The sequence below is a fragment of the Meles meles genome, chromosome 11, assembly GCF_922984935.1.
Source record: "Meles meles chromosome 11, mMelMel3.1 paternal haplotype, whole genome shotgun sequence".
Taxonomy (NCBI): Eukaryota; Metazoa; Chordata; class Mammalia; order Carnivora; family Mustelidae; genus Meles; species Meles meles.
Genome location: NC_060076.1, coordinates 31,685,739 through 31,710,792, shown reverse-complemented (window position 1 = coordinate 31,710,792; position 25,054 = coordinate 31,685,739). Strand labels below are relative to the sequence as shown.

Here is a 25,054-nt window from a genome sequence, read left to right as displayed (position 1 = left end):
CAACAAATAATATCAGAACAGCTTGATAACTATATGCAAAAAAATAAACTCCAATCCATACATTGTGCCACATGTAAAAATTAACTCCAGATGGACCAGAGAGCAAAATGTAAAACTTTATACTACGAAATTTATGAAAGCAAACATAGGAGAAAATCTCTAAGATTCTGGGTGAGGCAAAGATTTCTTAGATACAGCATGAAAAGCATAGTCCATTTTAAAAATAAGTTGGACTTCATCAAATTAAGAATATATGGCCTTCAAAAGACACTCTCAAACAAAATTGAAGGTCTCATACTTCCTGATGTCAAAACTCAGTATAAAGTTATAATCATCAAAAAGTCGTGGTTCTGGCACAAAGACAGACATACAGACAAATGGAACAGAACAGAGTCCAGAAACAAACCTTCACACATGCGGTCAAATTTATTGATGAAGGGTACTAAGATCATTCAGTGGGGAGAGGATACTCTCATCCATCCAATGGTGTTAGGAAAACTGGATGTCCACATGCAAAACAATGAAATTGGATCCTTACGTTGGACTCTACACAAAAATTAACTCAAAATGGATAAAAAACTAAACATAACAACCTACACTGTAATGCTCTAAGAAGAAAATGTAGAAGAGTTCCAGAACATTGGATCTGCAATGATTTTTGACTAGGACCCCAAAAGCATAGGCAACAAATGTAAAAAGATAAACTGGACATCAAAACTTAAAACTTTTGGGGACCCTGAGGGGCTCAGTTGGTTAAGTGTCTGCCTTCGGTTCAGGTCATGATCCCAGAGTTCTGGGACTGAGTCCTGCTCAGGCTCCCTGCTCAATGGGGATATCTGCTTCTCTCTCTATCCCTTCTCCCTGCTCGTAATCTCTCTCTCTCTCACACACACACTCTCTCTCTCTCTCAAATAAATACATAAAATCTTAAAACGAAACAAAACAAAACTTCTGTGCAAAGAATATAATCAACAGAATGGGAAAAAGTAACTGCAAATCATTTATCTAATAGGGGGTTAATATCCAGAATACAATACATAAAGAACTCCTATGACTTAACAACAAAAATTCACCAGATTAAAAACAGGGAAAAGGCCTCAAACAGAATATTTCTCTAAAAAAGACATACAAATGGCCAGCATGCATAGGAAAAGAGGCTCAATGTTACTAATCAGGGAAATGCAAATCAAAACCAGGATGAAGTAGCACTTCACACCCCTTAGGACAGCTATGATCACAAAAACAGAAAATAACAAGTGTTGGCAAAGATGTGGGAAAAACTGGACCCTTTGTCCACTGCTGTTGGGAATGTAAAATTGGGATCGCTACTGGGAAAAACAGTACGGCAGTTCCTCGAAAATTAAAAAATTTAATTACCATATGATTCAACAATTCTCCTTCTGGGTTTATATCCAAAAGAACTGAAAGCAAAGCCTCAAAGAGATATTTCATAGCATTATTCACAATGGCCAAGAGGTGGAAGTAACCCAAGTGTACATCAACAGATGAGTGAGTATACAAAATGTGGTATACAACATACAATGGAATACGATTCAGCCTTAAAATGGAAGGAAATCCTGACACATACTACAACATGGCTGAACCCTGAGGACACTGACATTATGATAAGTGAAATAAGCCAGACACAAAAACAAATACTGTATGATTCCACTTATGTGAGGCATCTAGAGTCGTCAAATTCATAGAAACAAAAAGTAAAATGGTGGTTGCTAAGGGCTGGGGGATGGGAGAAATAAGGAGTTGTTTAATAAGTGCAGTGTTTTCAGCTTTACAAGATGAACTTCTGGACTGGTTGTACAGCAACGTGAAAAGACTTAAAGCTACAAACTGCACAATTAAAAATGGTAAAAATGGCAAATTTCATATTCTGTGGATTTTACCACAATTAAAAAGAAAGACACCCTTAAGAGAGGGGAATGAGAGAAAATATTTGCAAATTACGCACCTGAAAAAGAACTTACATTTGTAATATATAAAGGGCTCTCAAAACCCAATAAGAAATTATTATACCTGCTCATCATTTAACAGCCATGTTAAATTAAACAGACTGACCATACCAAGTGTTGGCAAGAATAGGGAACAACTGGAATGCGTCTACTCTGCTAGTAGATATGTAACACAGGGGCGCCTGGGTGGCTCAGTGGGTTAAAGCCTCTGCCTTCAGCTCGGGTCATGATCTCAGGGTCCTGGGATTGAGACCCACATTGGGTTCTCTGCTCAGCGGGGAGCCTGCTTCCCCCCTCTCTCTGCCTACTTGTGATCTCTGTCTGTTAAATAAATAAATAAAATCTTAAAAAAAAAAAAAGATATGTAACACAGTACAAATACTCTGGAAAGCAGTTTGGCAGTTTATTACAAAGTTAAACATAAACTAACATATGACCCAGGTATTTCACAGCTAAGTATTTGCCCAGAAAATAACAAAGCATATGCACAAAGAATTGTACCTCAATGTTTATAGCAGTCTTATTTGTTAATAGCCCCAAACTGTAAACAACCCAACTGTCAATAAGGGTATAAGCGAACTGTGGTGCAGAGCCATACAACAGACTGCCACTCTGTAATAAACATGAACAATACGCGCAACCATCTCAAAATAACCAGGCCGAGTAAAAAACCACCACTGCGCACACACACAACACAGCATATGATCCCACTTACATAAAATCCTAGAAAATGCAAACTAATCTCTAAGAACTAATCTCTAAGAACAAAAGTTCCATGGTCCCCTGAGACTGATGGGAGGAGAAAGGGACCAGAAAGGGACTAAGAACAATTTGGGGAATGACAGATATGCTATTTTGACTGTGGTGATGGCTTCACAGGTGTATACATGTTTCAAACATTAAATTGTATAATGTAAACTTGTGCAGTTTATCTTAATTATATCTCAACAAATCTCCTTTTAAAAAGAAACAAATCCTACCAAAGAACCACCTGCCTAACAGACGTTTCTCCCCAGGCCACAGGATTTTTAAGGAGCTTCCAGTTCAAAACCTCTACATTCCAACTGGTATCTAAGGAGTGAGGCAGGGGCCACTGTGTCTTACAATCTCTAAAGAGAGAGTGGAAAATGTGACTAAATCATCAATAAGGGCTGCATAATATCACTTTTTAAAAGTGAAGAATTACACAGAAGGGATAAAACATTTAAAGAGACTATACTATGTCTCAGATATAACTTTCACTAGTAAAAAATTAATTTTATAGATCTCTCATGGATCAAAATGCATCTGAACTATAGATGTTCACTCCCACAAAAAGAGAGCCTGATTAAAGGAAGTTAATCTGTTTAAAAATAAGAATGAATGATATTTATGGTTCAACAATAGTTAATTTGTCTTCCCAATGACTATAAGTTTGAGAGCACAGTTTCAGATTTGTGGTCCAAATTCACTGAAAGTTAGAGACTACTGTCTGTACTGTAATGTCTAATTAAATACGTAAAAAACAGAAAGATGTGAAATGAGAGCCCACACCAAAAACACCGCATCTGCCAGTGAAAAGTGGGAGGAACGATCCAGAGCACAGTGTGAAAATGTGAAAATGCAGTACATGACTGTACTGACAACTTTTACTGCTCCCTTCATCTTACCTAGTTATGAATCCCAATAGGCGGAAATGAGGGCTACGGTTTGTAAAATACTGAAATGTTTTGCTGTTAACCATTTCTGCACCAGTAACCGCCCCCCCCAAATGTTTAACCTGAACAGAAAAGAAAGTAATGGGTGTGTGAAGGTATTTGGTTAGGAGATATGGATTTTAATTCTGATTTGACTAGATGTTAAGCTGTCTGACACTGATTAAGTCACTTTACTTCCATTTCTCATCAGTAAAATGAAAAGTCAGTGTACACACATACACACACACTAATTCTAATTATCAGGTTAAGAGCAAAGGCTAAGAAATTTGCAGTATGGAGAGTTCTGTGTTCAGGCCAACTTGCCAGTAACTCAATGCAACAAGCTTTTAACAAGCAAGTCTCTGTCTCCCAGAAACTGTCAGATGCATGAAATTCAAAAATGAATGACTAGGGGCACTTGGGTGGCTCAGTGGGTTAAAGCCTCTGCTTTCAGCTCAGGTCATGATCCCAGAGTCCTGGGATTGAGCCCCACATCGGGCTCTCTGCCCGGCAGGGAGCCTGCTTCCTCCTCTCTCTCTCTGCCTGCCTCTCTGCCTACTTGTGATCTCTGTCAAATGAATAAATAAAATCTTTAAAAAAAAAAAAAAATGAATGACTAGTTTGGTCTCTACTTAAATGGGAGAATTAGAACTAAAAGAAAAAAAAACGAAAAGAAAAAAGTTCTGCCTTTGAAGAACTGACATTGCAACAGGTGAGACAACTAACACACATGAACCAGAACTGCAAAACATGGCCAGTTTGGTACCAGGAGAGAGAAGAGTTCACGTGTGATGGACACACCGGGAGGAAACACTGCTGCAGGCTCACCAGCTCAAGCTGGCCAGATCTGTCATGGATACGGAAAACCACACCCCCACTGGGAACAGTGAAACCCAAGAGGCTCGACTATCCATGAGCCTATCCTAAGTTTCTCAACACTCTCAATAACTGTAATCTATAACTACAGCTAATTATACCTCAAAGACAGTCTGAGCCAATTTTAGTAGAATCTTTCAAATAACACAAACACAAAAATCTGAAATAATTTCATCTGCAATGATTACAAATAGTATTTTTGGAGGATTCTAAATCTAACAAAAAATCCATTTTTCCCTAAAATTTTATTTTAATTTTATTTATTGATTTTGGTATTTGCTTTGGCAGAAACATTGTTAATTATGATTTACTACCTATATGCTTATTCTACTATATTTTAATTTAAAAGTAATTACTTTGTAGGCAAATGCAAAGTAGTAGTATAAGTACATAAAGGTAAAATATTAATATTTATCCAAAGTCACTAGAACCTTCCATCTAAAGCAAAACATTTTTTAGCATTAAAAGAGAAAAGAGAGAGAGCAAGAGTGTGTGTGTGTGTGTTTGTGTGTGTAGCAAGAGAGGTGGGGAGAGGTGGGGATAGGACGATTTCTTCCAGACTGCCTATTGAGGTACTTACAGTGCTGATCACAATCAACTCTGGCAAACACTACTTGATTTTCATTGGGATATTCTTCCTTAATGACATTAGAAGCTTCCTCAAAAATTGGATGCAACATTTGGCTGAAACGACACCTATGCACAAAGAAGGATACCAATTAAAACTCAAAAGCAGAAGCAATAAAATCCTATTACATTTATTATCCATTGATATGTAGTATATGTACAATAAACAGCTTCTGAGACAATCTCATAGTTAATTTAGTCATGCACCTGGATGTCATTCATTAAGGATGAAGACAATTTTGAATTCAAAGACTACTCCAATTCAGACTGTACATTAAAAGATTTGTTTTTACACCTTAAGAAAAAGGCCAATATTACAAAGTACACAGCTAAGGATCTCTCCCAGAGGCCAAGAAACGAGTCAAATATAAGCCCTGAGGATATATCTCCACTTGGATTTGCAACTACTAAGACTTGGGTATTTATAAGAGAAATCAGCTTTCTCTAAATAATGAACATATTTTTAGACCACTATATAAAATCCTTAAGAGGGTAAGTTTATTGCAAATACCAGACCGATTCACCTGACTGGGTCAATCAAATTTCACAGGCAAGTTAGTATACTAAATAAGTAAGCTGCATGAAAAGAATATATAGTATACAGTATAATGTTCCCCCTCAAAAGGCACCCCTGGTTAAAACAGGCTTTCATATCTATGAACATTTAAATATATTAAGCTTAGGAGCAAAAGTGTGCAATTCCCAAACAAGACTTCTATTCATGTTTCCTCTGTCATTTCTGTTTGTTCTATTTTTACTTTCAAAAAGGGGCACCAACGCTGCAATATTCCAGAAACTTGATACTTCTAATTCTAACTGTCCCTTAATCAGACCAACTACCTCACACACATGTTGTAGGTTACTAAACAGATCTGCTAAGAAAGAGAAGAAGAATCAGAATCAGCACACAGCCAGCGGGGTTAGAATAGCCATTCTTGTACCAAAAAGGTACTACTTTTTAACAAACAAAACAAAACACAACTGTAATTGCTACTATTGCTTCCAGAGTCCTTTTTCATCAAGGAATTTACTTAAATGAAGCCCGTGTACCCTTTAATCCACCGGTGATTAGGTCATACCTATAAAGTATAACTCAACAAAAGTCTGATAAAGCCTGTGAAACGGTGTAAACAGTATCCTTCCTCCTTGTCTCTTTTTATAGATACCTCCTCTAGCCCACTCACCTGACTTCCTAAGGAGATGTCCTAGAATATATCAAGGAGACACAATCTGTATCTTCAATCTCTTGCTTTCAAGTGGCTCTTTCCTCTTTTAGCATTCTTAAATCTCTCCCATCTGGGATAGGTGGGTGGGGTCTGTGGACATCAGGGACCGTGTCTTATTTGACTATGTATTCTAATAAGCATTTCGATATATGTCTGTTAAATGATTAAACTGATAGGATGGAGGAACAGGAAAAGCTAAGTCCATAAGTTCGCAGTTTCTCTTTTTTTTCTTTTCTTTTTTTTTAAGAAAGCGAGCGAGCAAGCACAGGCATGAAGCATGAAGGGTAGAGGGAGAGAAAGAATCCTAAGCAGGCTCTGTGCTCAGTGCAGAGCCCCACATAGGGCTCAACCTCACAACCCTGAGACCATGACCTGAGCCGAAACGAAGAGTCGGATGCTCAACCAATTAAGCCAGCCAGGCACGTTAAGTTTGCAATTTCTTACGGAGCTGAAAATATGGTGCTGGAGGGCAGAGGAGGCAAAGGGTATGAACCGATGAATAGTTTCTTGAAGAATTAGGATATGGCCCAGTAAAGAATCAGTGCATTGGCTCCTCGCTTTAGGGCAAGGTAAAGGCATATATTAGGGGCTCCTTTCTGGATTTTCCAGTTTGCTGCCCAGTAAGCGTTTAAGCAAAGGTTCATGTTTAAAACAGGATCAATTTGAATACCAGAAAGTGAATGGGAAAGATGAAATAAAAATTCAGTGCAGTATCACCATACCTTCATACACATGTATCCGTACATATGGAAAGTTACATTTATAAAATATAACAAAAGCAACAGATCTATTAAAAGGGCCTTAAGGGTCATCTCCATCCAATCTCCATTCTAGTGCTTGAATCCACCTGTTACAAATCAACCAAATGGGTAAAAGTCTTGGCAGGGACAATTTAGGGGGTACTTACTAGTATACTTACTAGTATGACCTAGCAGGAGCAGGGGTGGGAATAAGCTTCGGAGTCAGACATACCTGAGTTTAAATCCCAGTTCCACCACTTACTAGCCGTATGACCTTTCTGAGCCTCAATTTCCTCAACCTAAAATGGAAATTATAATACCTACCTGCAGGGCAGTTCTGAGCATTAAAAACAATGTACATAACAGAGCCTGGCACATAATAGCATTACTAAGTACCTACTATGTTTCATTACTCTCGGAGGCAGACAGTATTATTAGGCAGCTCTATTAGAGAATTCTTCCTTAAACTGTGCCACATTCACGTCCAAACAGAACTCAGAATCTAGCCTTTAAAGCCACACAGTATAAGCCTGTGTCATATGATCAATTTCTTAAGTTTTTTTGAGCGTCATATGATCAATTTCTTAAGTTTTTTGAGCTGACTGAAAGAGTACTAATTCATGAACAACTCAAGGTGTTCTTTGGGGCTCCTCCCAAATAACTGCAATTAGTCCACCTTCCAATTCAGCTTTTGCAACAAGGTCAGTGGCATATTCTATTTCTCTTTCTCACAACACACAAAATCCCTCAATCAAGAGAAATGTGTTCTAGTTTTAACGCTGCCATGACTCTGTCAGCTAACCTTGAGAAGACACTTCCCTCCTCTGGGTCTGAGGTTTATTTTTAAAGTGGACTGGACTAGATAATATTACACCCAATTTTGTGGCTTCTGTTACATGTGGACAAACCCAATTTCCCTTGGAAAATGCTATGTTGGTTATACATTTTAGAAATGGCATTTTCTCTGTGTATCTTCAACATTTTACTGAAGTTCTTTAAATACCTATACATCATTCATTCAGTAAATATCTATTCTGTACTAATCAGCCAAGTACTATGCAGAGTGCCTGGGGATTAATGTTGACAAAAGACAGATATGGTAACTTCTCATAAAGCTAAGGCTGTATAGCAGATAGCCACCAACTCCACTGCAGCATGCAAGTGTTCTGATGAGCTAAGTATGTGGTGTTATGGGAAGATAGATAAAGGGTTGGAATAGGGTAGGAATACTGATCTAGGAAGGTGACCTGGAGAAAGTGGCATCTAATCTAAGACTAGGTTAAGACTAAACTATACAAATAAATAGGAGAGAGAAGAGTGACCCTTCCAGGCAGAGAAAAGAACTTGAGTAAAGGTCCAGTGATGAAAGAGTATAGAATATTACAGAAACTGAAATACATTCGGTACAACTGGAACAGAATGTGAGAGTGGAGAGAGGCAAGAAATATGATGTGGAGGTAGGGTAACTTTAGGTCTGAAGTCACTGGGGGCTTTCTAGGCGAAGGCAAGAGACTTCAGACCTAAAGATATTGGAACACCATTTAAGGGCTTTAAGATGAGGTATAACCTTATTCAATTTGCACTTTAGGTAGACCACTCTGGCTTACTTTATAGAGAACAGAATGGAGACACTTAAGACTTGACACAAAGAAATAAGGAGCCTGTCACAAGGGTCTAGGTAAGCTGGACTGTGGCCTGAAGCAGGATGGTGGTAACGAGTAGCTAATAAGCCTTAAAGGGTCAAATAAGATAGATTGTCTAGGAATAAGGAGTATGTGAGAGCTTCCAACTTCTCTCCAATTCAAGCTCCCTTCTACCCATCCCCATGTCACATTCTTTAACATCTACTATGTGTTTACGCCCGGGGTTTTAGAGGCTGGGAATGCTAAAACATTATCTCTGCCCTCATTGTTGATTTGCACAAATATAAAAGACAAAATAATATAGTAAGAAAAAGAAAGTGGTTCCAGTACTATATGAACACAAAAGACAAGAATCTGATTCAGACAGGGGAAGGAGAAAAGGCTTCCTAGAAGTAGTAGAAAACACATGTTTAAAAAGTGTCAACAAGAAATTTCCTTCTAAACTCACCACATCCACATCCTTACCTCCAAACACTGTCCTACTTCCTTAGTCAGGAAAAATACAGAATTAAAATGTGTGTGTGTGTGAGAGAGAGACAGAGAGAGAAAGAGAGATTGAGAGAAATGGAAAGATGTGTTGGGGGTAGAAGGGATGGATTGGAGTTTCTGTTACTGCTTTTAAGATGTGGGATAATGGAATCAGATCTGTATTTCTCTTAAAATACAAATGATCATGAAATTAAGCTGCTCACTTTGTGACTGAACCTTAACTGACTTTGTATATGGAATATTGGGTCACATAAGAAAAAGGCTTCCCCCTTCACCCCTTCTGGTAAAGAAAAATTCACATATAGCAAGATAAAAGAAAAAAAAAAAACAAAACTAAAAATGCAACTTCACCCCCTACCGCAAAAAAAAAAAAAAAAAAAAAAAAAATTATTACTTACCAGTCAGCATAAAAATTTACTAAAGCAACATCAGCATTGTCTGAAATTGAAAAACAAAATCAAACAATCCAAGTTAATTGTGTCCACATAACTGACATAATCAAAGAGATGGTTTCCATCATGGTCTTTTTCTCATTTATGTAAAGGCCTGCTAAAAACACACAGTAACAATTACATTACCTCTCACTCAGAAACCCATACACAGAGTCACAGACAGATTATATAACTTGTGGGAATCCCCGATCCTTTTCTCTATATCCTCCATCTTTATACCTTCACTGAATAAATATAACAAAAAGGGAATCAAAGCCAGATCAGCAAAGTAAACTACTAAATAGCCTACTCTCATTAAAAATGCAGTGGGATGATCTGGAGTTGAATAATCCTTTTTTTTTTTTTTCTTAAGAGCAAAAGCACAAATGTGAGTGGGGATGGGGACTAGCAGGAGCAGGAGAGAAAGAATCTTAAGTGGGCGCCAAAGCAGGGCTCAATCTCATGACCCTGAGAGCATTACCTGAGCTGAAATCAAGAGCCAGAGGATCAACTGACTAAGCAATCCAGGTGTCCCTTAATAATCCATTTTTTGATCTCCCACATACATGATTAACTGAGAATTGGCTCTGCAAGAAAATTCTATTTCACAGAAGAGACCTGTGTAACTAAGCTATTTCTGAAGTTCAGATGTCTCACCTAGTTGCAACAAGTGATCTATGACTAAGAATGCGGCATAACATGCACACTTTCTGGTTCCTATCCACTAAACAGCTCTTCTCTGCTGCAAAAATAACAGCATCATTTGCATATGAGGATGTGAAGTCATGAGAAAGATACATTTGTTCCTTTTGCTTAAACTTCATAAACTAAACTCCTTAAGTACTCACAAAAATAAAACATAAAGATATCCTAGAACTTGAAAAATGAAAGGAGAATGATTTGTGAGTTTCAATTCTCTTCTTCCTCTTTTACCTTCAAAGCACTTTTTATTCACCTGCTTCTTCACGCTGAAGCAGTGGTTCACAAAATGCACTCCCTGGACCAGAAGCACCAGCAGCAGCTAGAAACTTATAGAAATGCAAATTCCCAGGTAGGGGCTAGCAGTTTTTGTTAGAAACTTAGAACCAGGCCTAGCACTACAAATATTAGTAAGTCTTCCACGTGACTCACACATGCTAAAGGTTTACAGAATCATCGCTCTAAAGAGATCCCAGAATGTGGGACAGACTTTTTAGTATTTAAAACCAGTTCCAAGAACACAAAACAGTGTATGATATTCAATGAATAACTGCTTTTACTTTTCTTATTTTTGGTTTAGTTCTGCTTACAACCATGGATAAAATAGAGTGCTTTAAAAAAAAAAAAAGAAGAAATTGTTAATGCATTGTATATTTTCTTAAATCTCCTAAATTATGATTTTTCTATCAACCATGTGTTTACCTTCCCTCTACTATTTTTAAAGACAGAACTGTTCCCCCCTTCCAAGTTAACTGTATTCACAATCTCACTGTCAGCAAACAAAGCATTCAGTAAAACACTTATGTAACTTAACTGAACCAATGACAATAAAAGAGATCAGAGTTGGTGAATTAGTTAAAAGTTAAAGAAGACAAAATATTTCTAGACCATGTCCTAAGATCATGAACATTTAGTATTGCACAGTGGGAACTGCTAGCCTCTAAGTAAGCTCTAGCAAAAAATACATTATATCAGTGGTATTTATGACAAGGCAAAGAAATTCAACAAGACTCAAAGTTTATTTTTAACACAGGAAAAGAGACTTACACATTTTAAATTTTACTAAAAATCAAAACCAAAATGCTTTCTTAATTCAGGAAACCATGAAGCTAATCAAAATGCCAGCTCTTCAACTGTTCTTATAATTGAGATTTAACTTTGTTTTTGTATACAAACTAGCTCTTTATAAAGAAGTGTACTTTAAAAATATCAAGGTACTTACTTAAAATGTCATCTATATTCTCTGTATCAAGACTTGTTATTTCAGTTGTTACAGGAGTAAAAACCCAGGTTACCTGTAAATTTTAAAAATGTGAAATTAATGTTTCCATAAAAGGCAAATAATGAAAGTTTATTAAGTTGGTTCCATTTATTTACAAAATCACTCATCAACTGTTTTAGTTTTATCTTTATTATTATTCTAACCCTTCACTAGATCAACACAATAGAAGAACTTTTTTTTTTTACGATTCTATTTATTTGACACAGAGTAGGAGATAGAGCACAAGCAGGGGGAGAGGCAGGCAGAGGGAAAGGGAGAGGAAGAAGCAGACTCCCTCTGAGAAGGGAACCTGATGTGGGGCTTGATCCGAGGATCCTGGGATCATGACCTGAGCCGAAGGCAGATGCTTAACCCATTGAGCCACCCAGGCACCCCAGAAGTACTAACTTCTAAACCTAGAAACTGGTCAAATAAAACTTCCTATATTTCCAAAGACACAGAAGCAATTGTTTCTAAATTAAGAAATTAAGAACTGATTCATTCTTTTAAATTAATATCTCAACAAATTTATGGTGCAGCAAGAAAAAATTTACTGTATTATTATCTATTTGGAAAGAATACAAAACCAAAGCTAAGTCTGCTGACTCTATCCCTACCATATATCTAAGATAAAACAAAATAATAAACAGAAGAATTCAAGAAAGACTTCAAGTTGTGAACCAAAAGCCTTTCCTGCTTCATCTGACATACTGGTGATAACAATGTGTTAAGTGAGAGGCTCTTAAAAAGAGTATACGAATTTTCTACTTCCAAAACATTGAACCCAAAGTTCAAGTTTATCAAAGAAAATATTAGTTTGCCATCTGTAAAATAAAGAAAAGATAAACTAAACTAGCAAGAGTTCACTCGTTTACAAAGTAATACTTAGTGTATTTTATTTTTAGTTCCACCTTTAACACCCTGTGTGTTTATGGAAATCCATTCACTGAACCGTGGCTACAGAGTGACAACTAAGTTAGGCCCTGACAAGAGACTGAAGACTACCCCTGTGCCTACCCAACTTCACAGACACGTTAGTAGTCACAACTGTTAAACTCAAAAAGTGACTACTTCACCAACAATTCAATTTCTAAATGGTATAAAGAGCCATGTTGATGTTGGCATGTAAACAAGCACAGCTATTTGAAATATTTTTTTTAATATTTTATTTATTTATTTGACAGAGAGAGAGGTCACAAGTAGGCAGAGAGGCAGGCAGAGAGAGAGGGAGAAACAGGCTCCCCACTGAGCAGAGAGCCCAATGCAGGGCTCGATCCCAAGACCCTGAGATCATGACCTGAGCCAAAGGCAGAGACTTAAACCACTGAGCCACCCAGGCGCCCCTGAAATATTTCTATTAATGTATTATTTTCTTAGAAAAAGCCAAATAGCACTAGTCTTATTTTCAAGTTACCATAATGATGCAACCAATAGTGGACTACCATTTCTGCTAGCAACCAATAAATTATACTCTGCTAAAAGTAAACTAGCTAAGTTAAAAATCTCTGAATATATTGACATATACAACTCATTTCATTAACACTTTAAACATTAACTGGAAAGATGTGATTCCCTCATTAGTCATTATTCCCTCAGTATCTATATCTCAACTAACAGATCCTTCCCTCATCAGTGTATGACCAGCTGTGCAACCTGTTGAAAGATTAACTGAGGCATATTAAAATTTTTAAGAATTCATTTGAGCAAAAATCAATTTTAATCAGGCAGCATCCAATCTAACAGAGAGAAAAGGAGCTTCAAGGACCTGCATAAAATGAAATGAAAGGCAGAAGTGAGCAGGAAAAAGGAAGATATACTAGTCAAAAAAAAAAAAAAAAAAAAAAAAGTGGGTTATTGCAAAGTCACTTTCCTTTCAGGGATGCCAGAGGTCTATGAGCATATTAGTGAACTACTGTGGACCAGGCATTTCCTTGTTGACTGTTTTAAAATTCCATTTCTAAAGTCAATCAGAGAAAGATAATTATCATATGATCTCCTTGATATGAGGAATTTGACAGACAGGGTGGGGGCTCGTGGGGGGGGGGGGAATGAAACAAGATGGGACTGGGTGGGGGAGACAAACCATAAGAGATACTCAATCTCAGGAAACAAACTGAGGGTTGCTGGGGGTGAGAGGGACAGGGTGGCTGGGTGATGGACTCTGGGGAGGGTATGTGCTATGGTGAGTGCTGTGAACTGTGTAAGACTGATGATTCACAGACCTGTACCCCTGAAACAAATAATACATTATATGCTAATTAAGAAATTAATTAAAATTCCATTTCTGGGAGAATCAAAACTATAATTCTAAGTTTGGTAACATGGAGCTTATTAGCATAATTAACTCCATTTTGGGCCTGTTGTTTTGTTTTTAACAAAGCCAATTATATTGATACAAGATTGCAGAGTGAATTGCATTGAAAAATTCAAGAAGGTGATGCAAAAATAACATAAAGCAACAAAGTTGTTCATTATCAAAGTCAAGTCATTAAAAAACTTGACAGTCATTTATGGAGTATCTACTAGGTACTGAGGGCACAAATGCAGAAGGCATGGGATGCTCTACCTGGAGAAGCTCTTCAGATAGTGATGATAAAGAGGGGGGAAAAATGTCAAATACAGATAACCATCTTCGGTTGTATAGTCCAAGGAAGCCCATTTTTGAAGAGTTAGTTGTCACCCATCAAAGTTGTTTACAGAGAAGTATATTCTAAATTTAAGTGCTTTTTACTTTGAAATATTGACATGGCAAAAATATATACATGTCAGGTGATAACAAAAATGAGACAACAATCAAACTCGGTTGTATTAAATACCTATTAGTTTAGAAACATCATGCTTATTAATAAGCATGCACTTATAAGACACATTCAGCTAACAGATGTGTTGACGAGGGCCCAAAGCAAGAAAATGGTCTCTGACCCAATCATCTCTCCACCCTCTAGGGTGTAAAAGAGGTTGTTTAAGCATTAACATTTTTATTAATATGCAGTATAAAGGGAAAGACAGGTTGTTTATTTAAATTGTTAGCAAGCTCCACTAGTCTGACAAATTGTTTCTTTTCATGTCAGCCCTAAGCCTAAACAAAATTCTCCCAGGGAAACATCTTTATGTCAAATGCTTTAGTGCTTTAGTAAAATAAAGACAAGTAGCTCTAGATCAGGAAGAGAGGGAGTGTAATCATTCATTTTTTTAAATTAAGACTTGAAGTAAACTTTTAAATTTATTTTCTTTAAAAGAAACAACAAAAATATACAAAGACATTTTGAATAGAAAATCTTAATAGACATGGAGAATTTTAGCTTCTAATGATGGACTATTTAGACAATATATGTAAATATACAGATGTAAACTTATGATATTTTGTAAGTTGGTCATTTTCTTCAGTTCACTAGTTCTTTTTCTTGCCACGAAAACTGAGAAGCATCTCCAATCACCTAGAAGTCAACAGATAATTCCATCCACATGCATTTCTTGTGGATTTTGAAATATTATACATCTCAACCTGAGATGTATCAAGTGATGTGATCTTATATAAAAGGTTTATCAGTGAACTGTCAAATATCGTACCTTACTTCGTTAAGAAAAAAAAAGTTGACAGGCTAGCTTTAAATAGGCGCTTCTCCAACAAGTAAAGAATATTTTCTTCCATTAGAAGGTTTTTTAAAATTGAGATATCTTTGGGAACTAAGAAGCTTTCCTTTCCTTCAATTTCCCTGTGTCCTCCATGTCAGTCTCTTATTTCCACAGCATTTCAGAAGCCAGCCAGCAGCCAGTTGCTTTTCCCAAAGCACATCCCACAATTTTTCTGCTCCCCTTCTCTTTTTTTTAAAGATTTACTTATTTGAAATAGAGAGCACACACAGTGGGGGGAGGGGTAGAGAGGGAGAGAATCTCAAGCAGACTCCCTGCTGAGTGCAGAGCGCCAAGTGGGCTAGACCACAAGACCCATGAGATCACGACCTATGAGATCATGACCTGAGTAGAGATCACAAGTCAGACACTTAATCGACTGAGCCACCCAGGCACCCCTCCTCATCTCTTTGCATACAAGGTTTCCTCTACCCAGAGTGTCCGCTTCTCTGCTACTGCATAATCAATCCTTCAAAGATTGATTTCTTCTTCCATGGAGATCTGTCTGGTTCTCAAAAATAACTCTCCTTTCTCAAAAATTCAACCTATTCCATAGGATGGGAATAGAAAAAGGCAAAACGTGCACTAGAGGAATGGAAGCTACTGTGAAATTAACATTCTTTCCAGACAGACATCAAGTTGAAACAAGATACAATGAAATACCAATTACATGATGAAAGACTACTTTAGAAATAAATTTTGTAAAGATTTTTTGAGTAAGCACTCTGTGTTAAGTCAAATTTTAATTGTGACAATATTAACATATACATATATGTGCATGCTATAATGCTAGCCCATACAAAATGTTCTGGCTCTCACTGCTAAATCCCAGAACTGTCCCTTTTTTGTGAAAACATGTGACTAAGACACGAATCCAACAGGATCTTCAGAAGTATGAACTAAGTCAGTAAGAATAATACCTACTGGAAGCGAATTATTAAAGCTTCTCTGTTCATAATTATAAAAATAAATTAACACATTTTCCTTGCACATGAACCCCATTTGAGCAGCTGATATTCAAATATATCCTAAGTGGGAACTACTATGACACTCTGAATTGAGTGTTTCCCTTCAATCTAACCTTCCCACAGAGGTCAGACTAATCTTTCCAAATGCTGCTTTGCATACATCAAATCATATGCCAAAAGAACATAAAAATAAAACCAAACAAACAGAAAAAACCTCCAAGGGTTTTTCTCTGTCTACATAAAAGCCTAAATCACTAACCTGGCCTTTAGGACCATCCACAGACCTGCTTTCCTAAATAACATCCGACTGCTTCCGATCCATATCCTATCCTCCAACTACCAGGAAGTACAGAGTAACCAGATATTCTCGTGGGCCATATACTCTGGCTGGCTTGAGACAAACCCAGTTGATGCCTGTTGCCATGGCATATTACTAAAAGCACCATTCCTTTCAAATGGGTCCCAGTTCGGGCAATAAATCATATGGTCACCCTATATACAGACCTTTGGCAACTGGAATTATAACAAGCTCCTCACAAATCCTAAATTATTAAGAAGTATATAATATTTTCCAATGTAATATACAGTAAAAGGAAAAATGGAATGAGAATGGATAGAGAAGAATAAAGAATGGATATGAATGCTGCTGAATTACTAGCTTCACTCACTGACTGAGACACTAGGTTCTTTGCAAGGGAATAAAATCAGTAACTCGGGAAAACCCTTCAAGGGTCACTCACAAACCAACAGTCCATATCCTAAAGTTACAAATAAAAGAATGCAAGGAGTCTACAGTACATGTGATTCCTAAAATGCATCTCCTTACTGTCCTGCATCCATGCCTGTCGCTGGTACACTTTCCTCTCAGAACATCCCGCTTGCCAACAGGGCTATCTAGCTTTTGAGACCCAATTCAAAAGCTATCTTTTCTATGAATACTCTCCTGATGATCCCAGACCCCAGTGATTCATTTCTCTCTCCCCTGAACCCACAGAGCACTTTCCAGAGGGTGTTAACAGATGATTAATTCACACAGGTTATCTATGCTATCTTACCTCTTTCAGGAGACTGAGTACCTTGGAAGAGAGACTGCACCTTATTCAATTTTGTATCCCATAGATCATTTACTACACTAACCTAGTATTGCATACAGTAAGTACCTTGTATACAGTAAGTGCTCAAACATGTACTAAGTGAATGAAAGAGCAGATGATGTTAATACACTAAGAATATAGAGGGACAGTGCTGGAAGTGAGAAATGGGGGAAAGAGGTTCAGAAACCGGAAGAGTCACCAAACATTTTTTTGAGAGAGAGAAGGAGAGAAAGAGGGAGAGAGAGAATGCATTGGGGGTGGGAGAGGCGTAGAGGGAGAGGAAGAGAGACAATCTTAAGCAAGTCCCACACTCAGCATGAAGCTTGACACAAGGCTAGATCTCACAAACGAGAGATCATGACCTGAGCTGAAATCAAGAGTCAGACACTTAACTAGTCAACTAAGCCACCCAGGTGCCCCCCAACCAACATTTTTAACATGTTTGAGGATAAGGTTATCAAATAGGAGTAAAGTCTATAAAACTTGTTTTTAATTATGTAATGGTGAAGAGCATACCACTAGGTGATTATTTATAGACTTAGATGGAGAGGGAACCTCAGAACTCCTACAGAAAGCCCTCCATCTCACCAAGAGCTGGGCTGAGCTTCTAGTTACACCCGCTTCTGGGTCCCCCACAGCTATATACTCTGACATGATTTCCAGACACTTCCATACATGGAACACTCTTATTTAAGAATAGCTATGTTACACTGATGGATAAAAATCTAATACTTCTTTTTTTTTTTAAGATTTTGCGTATTTGAGAGAGAGAGAGAGAGAGAGAGAGAGAGAGAACACAAGCAGGGGGAGCAGCAGAGGGAGAGGGAGAAGCAGACTCCCCACTGAGCAGGGAGGCTTATGTGGGGGCTCAATCCCAGGACCCTGGGACCATGACCCGAGCCGAAGGCAGACACTTAACCGACTAAGCTACCCAGTCACCCTAAAAATCTAATACTTCTTGTATTGTTCATTTTAAGGTGTTAAGTCAGTCATGAAAATCAATAATTTAGAACTTTCAGGACCAGAATCTAATAAAGTATCAGGCAGAAGAGGTTATTAGGTTATTATTTCTGTTAGCAAGATTGATAAGCCACAAAAGCATTTATTAGCAAGGCTTTGCTTTAAGTGTTTTATTAACATATTTTAGTTAATGTGTTTAGAAAAAAAATATTTCCAGTGAATGTGTTTGTTTTAAAGCATAATATCTTAAAATCTTGTTATTCAAATAATGGTCTCTAATGCAGCAGCACTGGCATCACCTGGGACCTTATGAGAAACACAAACTATCCGGCTCCAGACCTGTGAATCAGAATCTCCCCTTTGATAGGATCCCCAAGTGATTCCCATGTACCTTAACATTTAGGAAGCACTGCTTTAGAGAGCAAAGCATCTGACTCTACAAGCAAGCACGTAAACCACTGTAAATTCTGTACAATGTTTTTACTCCTCAAATATGAACACAGGCACAAGTAAGACTCATTTGTGAGAAGTCTGTATTGACATGCAAAATACTGTGGTTTAAAAAAATGTGGAGTCTGTAATCTTATTAGAAATTTACAAAGATGTTAATTTTTTAAAGTATGCTGCCTACTGCCTGAATAGATATTTCTGCATGAAAATTACTGGCATAAAATAGAAGCTTTAACAGAGAATGTTTCCTTCCATTTGGCATTACCATTCTCAATTGACATTACATCTGCTAGGCATTCTACAATAATAGCTTAGTGTATTTGTGCTAAATCTTTCATTTTCCTGCCTGTCAGGAGAGTCTCAAAGCCCTTTACAAACTGTGTCTCTCCTATAGCAAGAAATAAGTAATGTACCAAGCAACAGCTCTCTTCCATTCTAATCCAAATTGACAAACCAGCCTGCTACCTGAAATCTGGATGCCATGAGACCCAGGCTGTTTCTCCTCCCTGGGGCCACTTCTCTGACTCTGAGTTTTGCATTAAGCTGGCAGGCAACAGAAGCACAGAGATTTTCAGTTGGCTGCAAGGAGCTAAGAAATATGAAAAGTCCCCAGAGAAAAAAGGCTGAGGCTGACAAGCATTGTAAGAGCCTTGAAGCTGAGTATCAGTCGAGGCACATCTCACTGTTAGTATTCCCAGAAGTATTATAATGAACTAGAAGTTCAAAGAAAGGGGAAAAATAGGACTAAGTATAGAATAACACAGGGAAGCTACTTTAACCCTTACATTGCTCAATGATACAACTTTTGGACAAGTGATACAAATTTGGGGCAAGTCAGAACCAATATGCTTTTATAAAGAAACATTAGAACAATTACAACATTCCTCAATAAATAAGTCAAGATATGGTGGGTGCAGACATGTTTGGGAAAATAAATTCTATACCCCCCAAATAATCATTCAAATATAGGTAATATAACCCCTAAACTCAAATTCTGCCAATAGAAACAACCACAGAAAATAAAAATAGGGGTGCTTGGGGGGCTCAGTCAGTTAAGTGTCTGACTGGATTTCCACTCAGCTCATGACTCAGGATTGTGAGATGAAGACCCCAGATAGGCTCTGTGCTGGGTATGGAGCCTGCTTAAGATTCTCTCTGTCCCTCTGCCCCTCCCCCTTCCTTTAAAAAATAAAAAATAAAAAGAAATTGCTGAAATTGAAACTTTTTCTTGCACATTAGTTACCTGATCATGCATGGATCTCCATTAAAACTAATGTCATTTCACGATGTACTACACAAAGCTTCACTGACCAAAACAGTATGGTACTGGCACGAAAATGGACTGAGATCAATGGAACAGAATAGAAGGCTCAGAAATAAACCCACAATTATATAGTCAATTAATCTATGACTAAGGAGGCAAGAATATACAATGGGGCAAAGAAAGCTTCTTCAATAAATGGTGCTGAGAAAATTGGACAGTTACATGCATAATAATGAAACTGACCACTTTCCTATATCGTACACAAAAATAAACTCAAAATGGATGAAAGACCCAAATGTGAGACCTGAAACCATAAAAATCTTAGAAGAGAACATGACAGGAGCACCTGGGTGGCTCAGTGGGTTAAGCTGCTGCCTTCAGCTCGGGTCATGATCTCAGGGTCCTGTGATGGAGTCCCACATCGGGCTCTCTGCTCAGCAGGGACCCTGCTTCCTCCTCTCTCTCTCTGTCTGCTATAATATCTTCAAAATATATGAAGAATATATACAACTCAACACACACACACACACACACACACACACACACACACACCCCTGATTAAAAATGGGTAGAGGTGGGGCGCCTGGGTGGCTCAGTGGGTTAAGCCTCTGCCTTCAGATCAGGTCATGATCCCAGGGTCCTGGGATGGAGCCCCACATGGGGCTCTCTGCTCAGCGGGGAGCCTGCTCCCCCACTCTCTCTCTGTCTGCCTCTCTGCCTACTTGTGATCTCTGTCAAATAAATAAATAAAATCTTTAAAAAAAAAAAAAAGATTAAAAAAAATGGGTAGAGGACCCGAAGAGATATTTTTCCAAAGACATACAATCGGTCAACAACATTATGAAAAGATGCTTATTATCACTCATGATCAGAGAAATGCAAACCAAACAGCAACGAGAGATCTCCTCCTACTGCCAGAATGGCTAAAATAAAAAAGACAAGAAATAACAAGTGTTGGTGAGGATGTGGAGAAAAAGGAACCTTCATGCCCTGCTGGTGCGAATGCAAACTGGTGCAGCCACTGCAGAAAACAGTAAGGAGGTTTCTCAGAAAATTAAAAATAGAAATATCATATGATCCAATAATTTCACTACTCAGTATTTGCCCAAAAAAACAACATGAATCAAAAAGATATATGCATCCCTACGTTTATTGCAGCATTATTTACAATAGCCAAGATACTGAAGCACCCAAGTGTCCATCTATGAGGAATGAATAAAGAAGGTATGGTGTATGTGTACGTGTGTATATACACACACACACATATGCATATTGGAATATTACTCAGCCATTAAAAAAAAAGATGAGATTTTGCCATCTGTTTAACAACATGGACAGACCTAGAGGGTATTATGCTAAATGAAATAAATCAGAGAACAGGTATCATGTGATTTCACTTACATGTGGAACCTAAAAAACAAAACAAACACAAAAAGCAGAAGCAGACCCATGAATACAGAGAACAAACTGATGGTTACCATCAGGGAGAGGGTCATGGGATGGGAAAATGGGTGAAGGGGAGATACAGGCTTCCAGTTATGGACTGAATAAGGCACAGAAGTAAAAGGCACAGCACAGGGACTATAGTCAATGGTACTATAACAGTGATGTATGGTGACAGATGGTAGCTACACTTGTGGTGAGCAGAGCATAATGTATGAACTTGCCTAATCACTATGCTGTATACCTCAACCTAATGTGACACTGTGTCAACTATGCTAAAAAAAAAAAAAAAAAAAAAAAAATTGACATTGGGGGCCCTGGGTGGCTCAGTCACTCTAAGCATCTGCTTTCAGCTTGGGTCATGATCCCTGAGTTCTGGGATCAAGCACAGCATTGGGCTCCCTGCTCTGCAGGGAGCCTGCCTCTCCCTCTCCCCCTTCTTGTGCTCCCTCTCTCTCTCTCTCAAATAAATAATAAATAAAATATTTCTAAAAGAATTTGATGAGAGCCTAATACAACACTGCATGTTAACTGTACTAGAATTAAAATTAAAAACTTGTAAAAAAAAAATGGGATGAACTAATTTACCTGGAATAGACAATATAGTTCTCTGACCTTCAATGGAGAGTCAAAAGCTTTTCAGAACTGGGAATGATCTTCTCAATGTGTAAAAAGGATTCTTCTCTCAAAATCACCCTATACTCCTCTAAAACCCCGAATTCTAACAATGGTGGTACTAACAAAGCCATGGGAATTGAGAGAAAAGTTAAGATGAAAATTGTTACCTTCTTTTTCTACACATTCTGGGACCAGGGGCAAGGGTGAGGGGCACAGTGTGAGACAATATTCCACTCACTGTCTCCTGATTAGTACCTAACACTGGATCTTATAGTCCAGAACAAATACTTGCAAATATATGCCAAGAGAAAATTATGACTGCTCTTCTTGTGCTACAATGTAATTCTTGCCCAGGATGCCTGATGAAGGAAAGTTCCCTTAAGAGAATCTACATATAGGGGCGCCTGGGTGGCTCAGTGGGTTAAAGCCTCTGCCTTTCGCTCGGGTCATGATCCCAGGGTCCTGGGATCGAGCCCCGCATCGGGCTCTCTGCTTGGCAGGGAGCCTGCTTCCTCCTCTCTCTCTTTGCCTGCCTCTCTCCCTACTTGTGATCTCTATGTGTCAAATAAATAAAATCTTAAAAAAAAAAAAAAAAAAAAAAAAAAAAGAGAATCTACATATATGTTGGTACATACATTCTTTTGTATAGGTCATTCATTCTACAAATACCTCACTAAGTCATCTATTACATACATGCCAGGCACTGTACTAGGCACTACGGAAAGGGATGTGAATAAGACTTTATATATATATATATATATATATATATATATATATATATATATATATTCTTACATATACACACACACACATACATATATATATACACACACACATAAAACATCTAGCAAGATCATCAAATTTAATTATTTCTTATTAAAAAAAGAGCAGATTCTCTCAAGTATTTTACATCTTTTTTTAAAAAAGATTTTATTTATTTATTTGAGAGAGAGAGCGCACAGGAGCTGGGTGAGAGGCAGAGGGCAACAGAGACTCCCCAGTGTGGGACTCAATCCCAGAACTCCAGGATCATGACCCGAGCTGAAGGCAGTGCTTAACCAAGGAGCCACCCAGGCACCCCTCTTTCAAGTATTTTAATTGAAGAGTTATCCACAGTTCTTGGCAAAGTCATTATCTATTCTCAAAAGATAACTGCTAGGCACTCAACAATGGGAATTACATAGTATGTCATACTCCCCTTTTGCCTAGGCTTTCAAGAAGATTTGAGTTAATCACAACACAGAACAACTACACTGACACTGTTATTGAGCAATCTTAATATCACTAAAAGCAGAACAACCAGATACTAATGCTTCTTGATAGGATGCAATAGGAAATAAAAAGCACTACTCGAGAAGTGTTCTTAACCCCCCAAACTGAAACTGACCTCAATCTAATCAAGCCCAAGAACTACTGTAAGGAAACAATGGATGAAACGTGAAATGACACCATGGGGATACAGGCAGCAGCATCAAGCAATAGGAAATTTTATAGGAAAAATGACAGACCCCAAGAAGTGGATCCTGAAACAAGTAGTTGAGTACAAGTAGCTTATCTGGGAGAAAAAGGAAGTACCAACAGAGAAATGGGGAAGAAGGCTGGGGAAGACAGCCAATATACAACATAATATAGTGAACTTAATGCCAATGTTTTCACTTTTTAAAAAAAAATTTTTTAAAGATTTTTTTTTTTTTTTATTTGACAGAGAGAGATCACAAGTAGGCAGAGAGGCAGGCAGAGAGAGTGAGAGGGAAGCAGGCTCCCTGCCGAGCAGAGAGCCCGATGCGGGACTCGATCCCAGGACCCTGAGATCATGACCTGAGCTGAAGGCAGCGGCTTAAACCACTGAGCCACCCAGGCGCCCCTTTAAAAAATTTTTCAAGGTTTATACCATAAAGGCTCTGAAAAATCCTAAATTGCATAACTGAAATTCTTCAACTGTCTTATTTACCAGTTTCTACTGGTGGCATATGTATTTCTAAACTGCACAAAGTGAAGAAAATACCTCCTACTATGTCAAAAATGTTTTTATTTCACTACTAAACATGTGACCCTGACCCTTTATGGTGAGTCAACAGACTTCAGTAAAAAACTGTTCTTCAGTAAAATCGTTGGTTTCTTATTATCCATATTCACTTAGTTCTGGATGACTCTTGGGCTTTTGGTTTCCTATTCCTGAGTACCATGTTCTACAGTAAAAATATATATATATATTTTTTTAAAGATTTTATTTATTTATTTGACAGACAGAGATCACAAGTAGGCAGACAGGCAGGCAGAGAGAGAGGGGGAAGCAGGCTCCCCACTGAGCAGAGAGCCCGATGCAGGGCTCAATCCCAGGACCCTGAGATCATGACCTGAGCAGAAAGCAGAGGCTTTAACCCACTAAGCCACCCAGGCACCCCCAAGATAAAAATATTTTATTAGCAAATCCAGTGACTCCATTTTTTTTTTAAAGATTTTATTTATTTATTTGACAGAGAGAGATCACAAGTAGACAGAGAGGCAGACAGAGAGAGTGAGAGGGAAGCAGGCTCCCCGCCAAGCAGAGAGCCTGATGCGGGACTCGATCCCAGGACCCTGAGATCATGACCTGAGCCGAAGGCAGCAGCTTAAACCACTGAGCCACCCAGGCGCCCCAGTGACTCCATTTTTATATAGGCCTAATGTGTTACTCCACTGCTTACTTTAAAATCTGTATCTTGAGGGGCACCTGGGTGGCTCGGTCAGTTAAGCGTCTGCCTTTGGCTCAGGTCAGGATCCCAGGGTTCTGGGATCAAGTCCCATGGGGGGAGGGCGGAAGCCCTGCTCAGCGTGGAGTCTGCTTTTCCCCCTCCTCTCTGCCCCTCCCCCTCGCTTGTGCTTACTCAGGCTCTCTTTCAAATAAATAAATAGAATCTTAAAAAAATACATATGGGGAAAAATGTCTGTATCTTCAAAATGGTACTGTTCCTTCTAACTAAACCAATTCTAAATGTCAATCAGAAGT

At 38.1% G+C, this 25,054-nt stretch overlaps 1 protein-coding gene across 1 annotated transcript in view; it reads right to left on the bottom strand.

The window, feature by feature from the left end:
- Nucleotides 1-25,054, bottom strand: part of ERP44 (endoplasmic reticulum protein 44) — a 97,452-nt gene that overhangs the window by 50,139 nt on the left and 22,259 nt on the right. Inside the window, 3 exon segments of the mRNA XM_046022872.1 lie at nt 5,100-5,215; nt 9,643-9,682; nt 11,597-11,669. Of these exon segments, the coding sequence (XP_045878828.1) occupies nt 5,100-5,215; nt 9,643-9,682; nt 11,597-11,669 (229 nt within the window).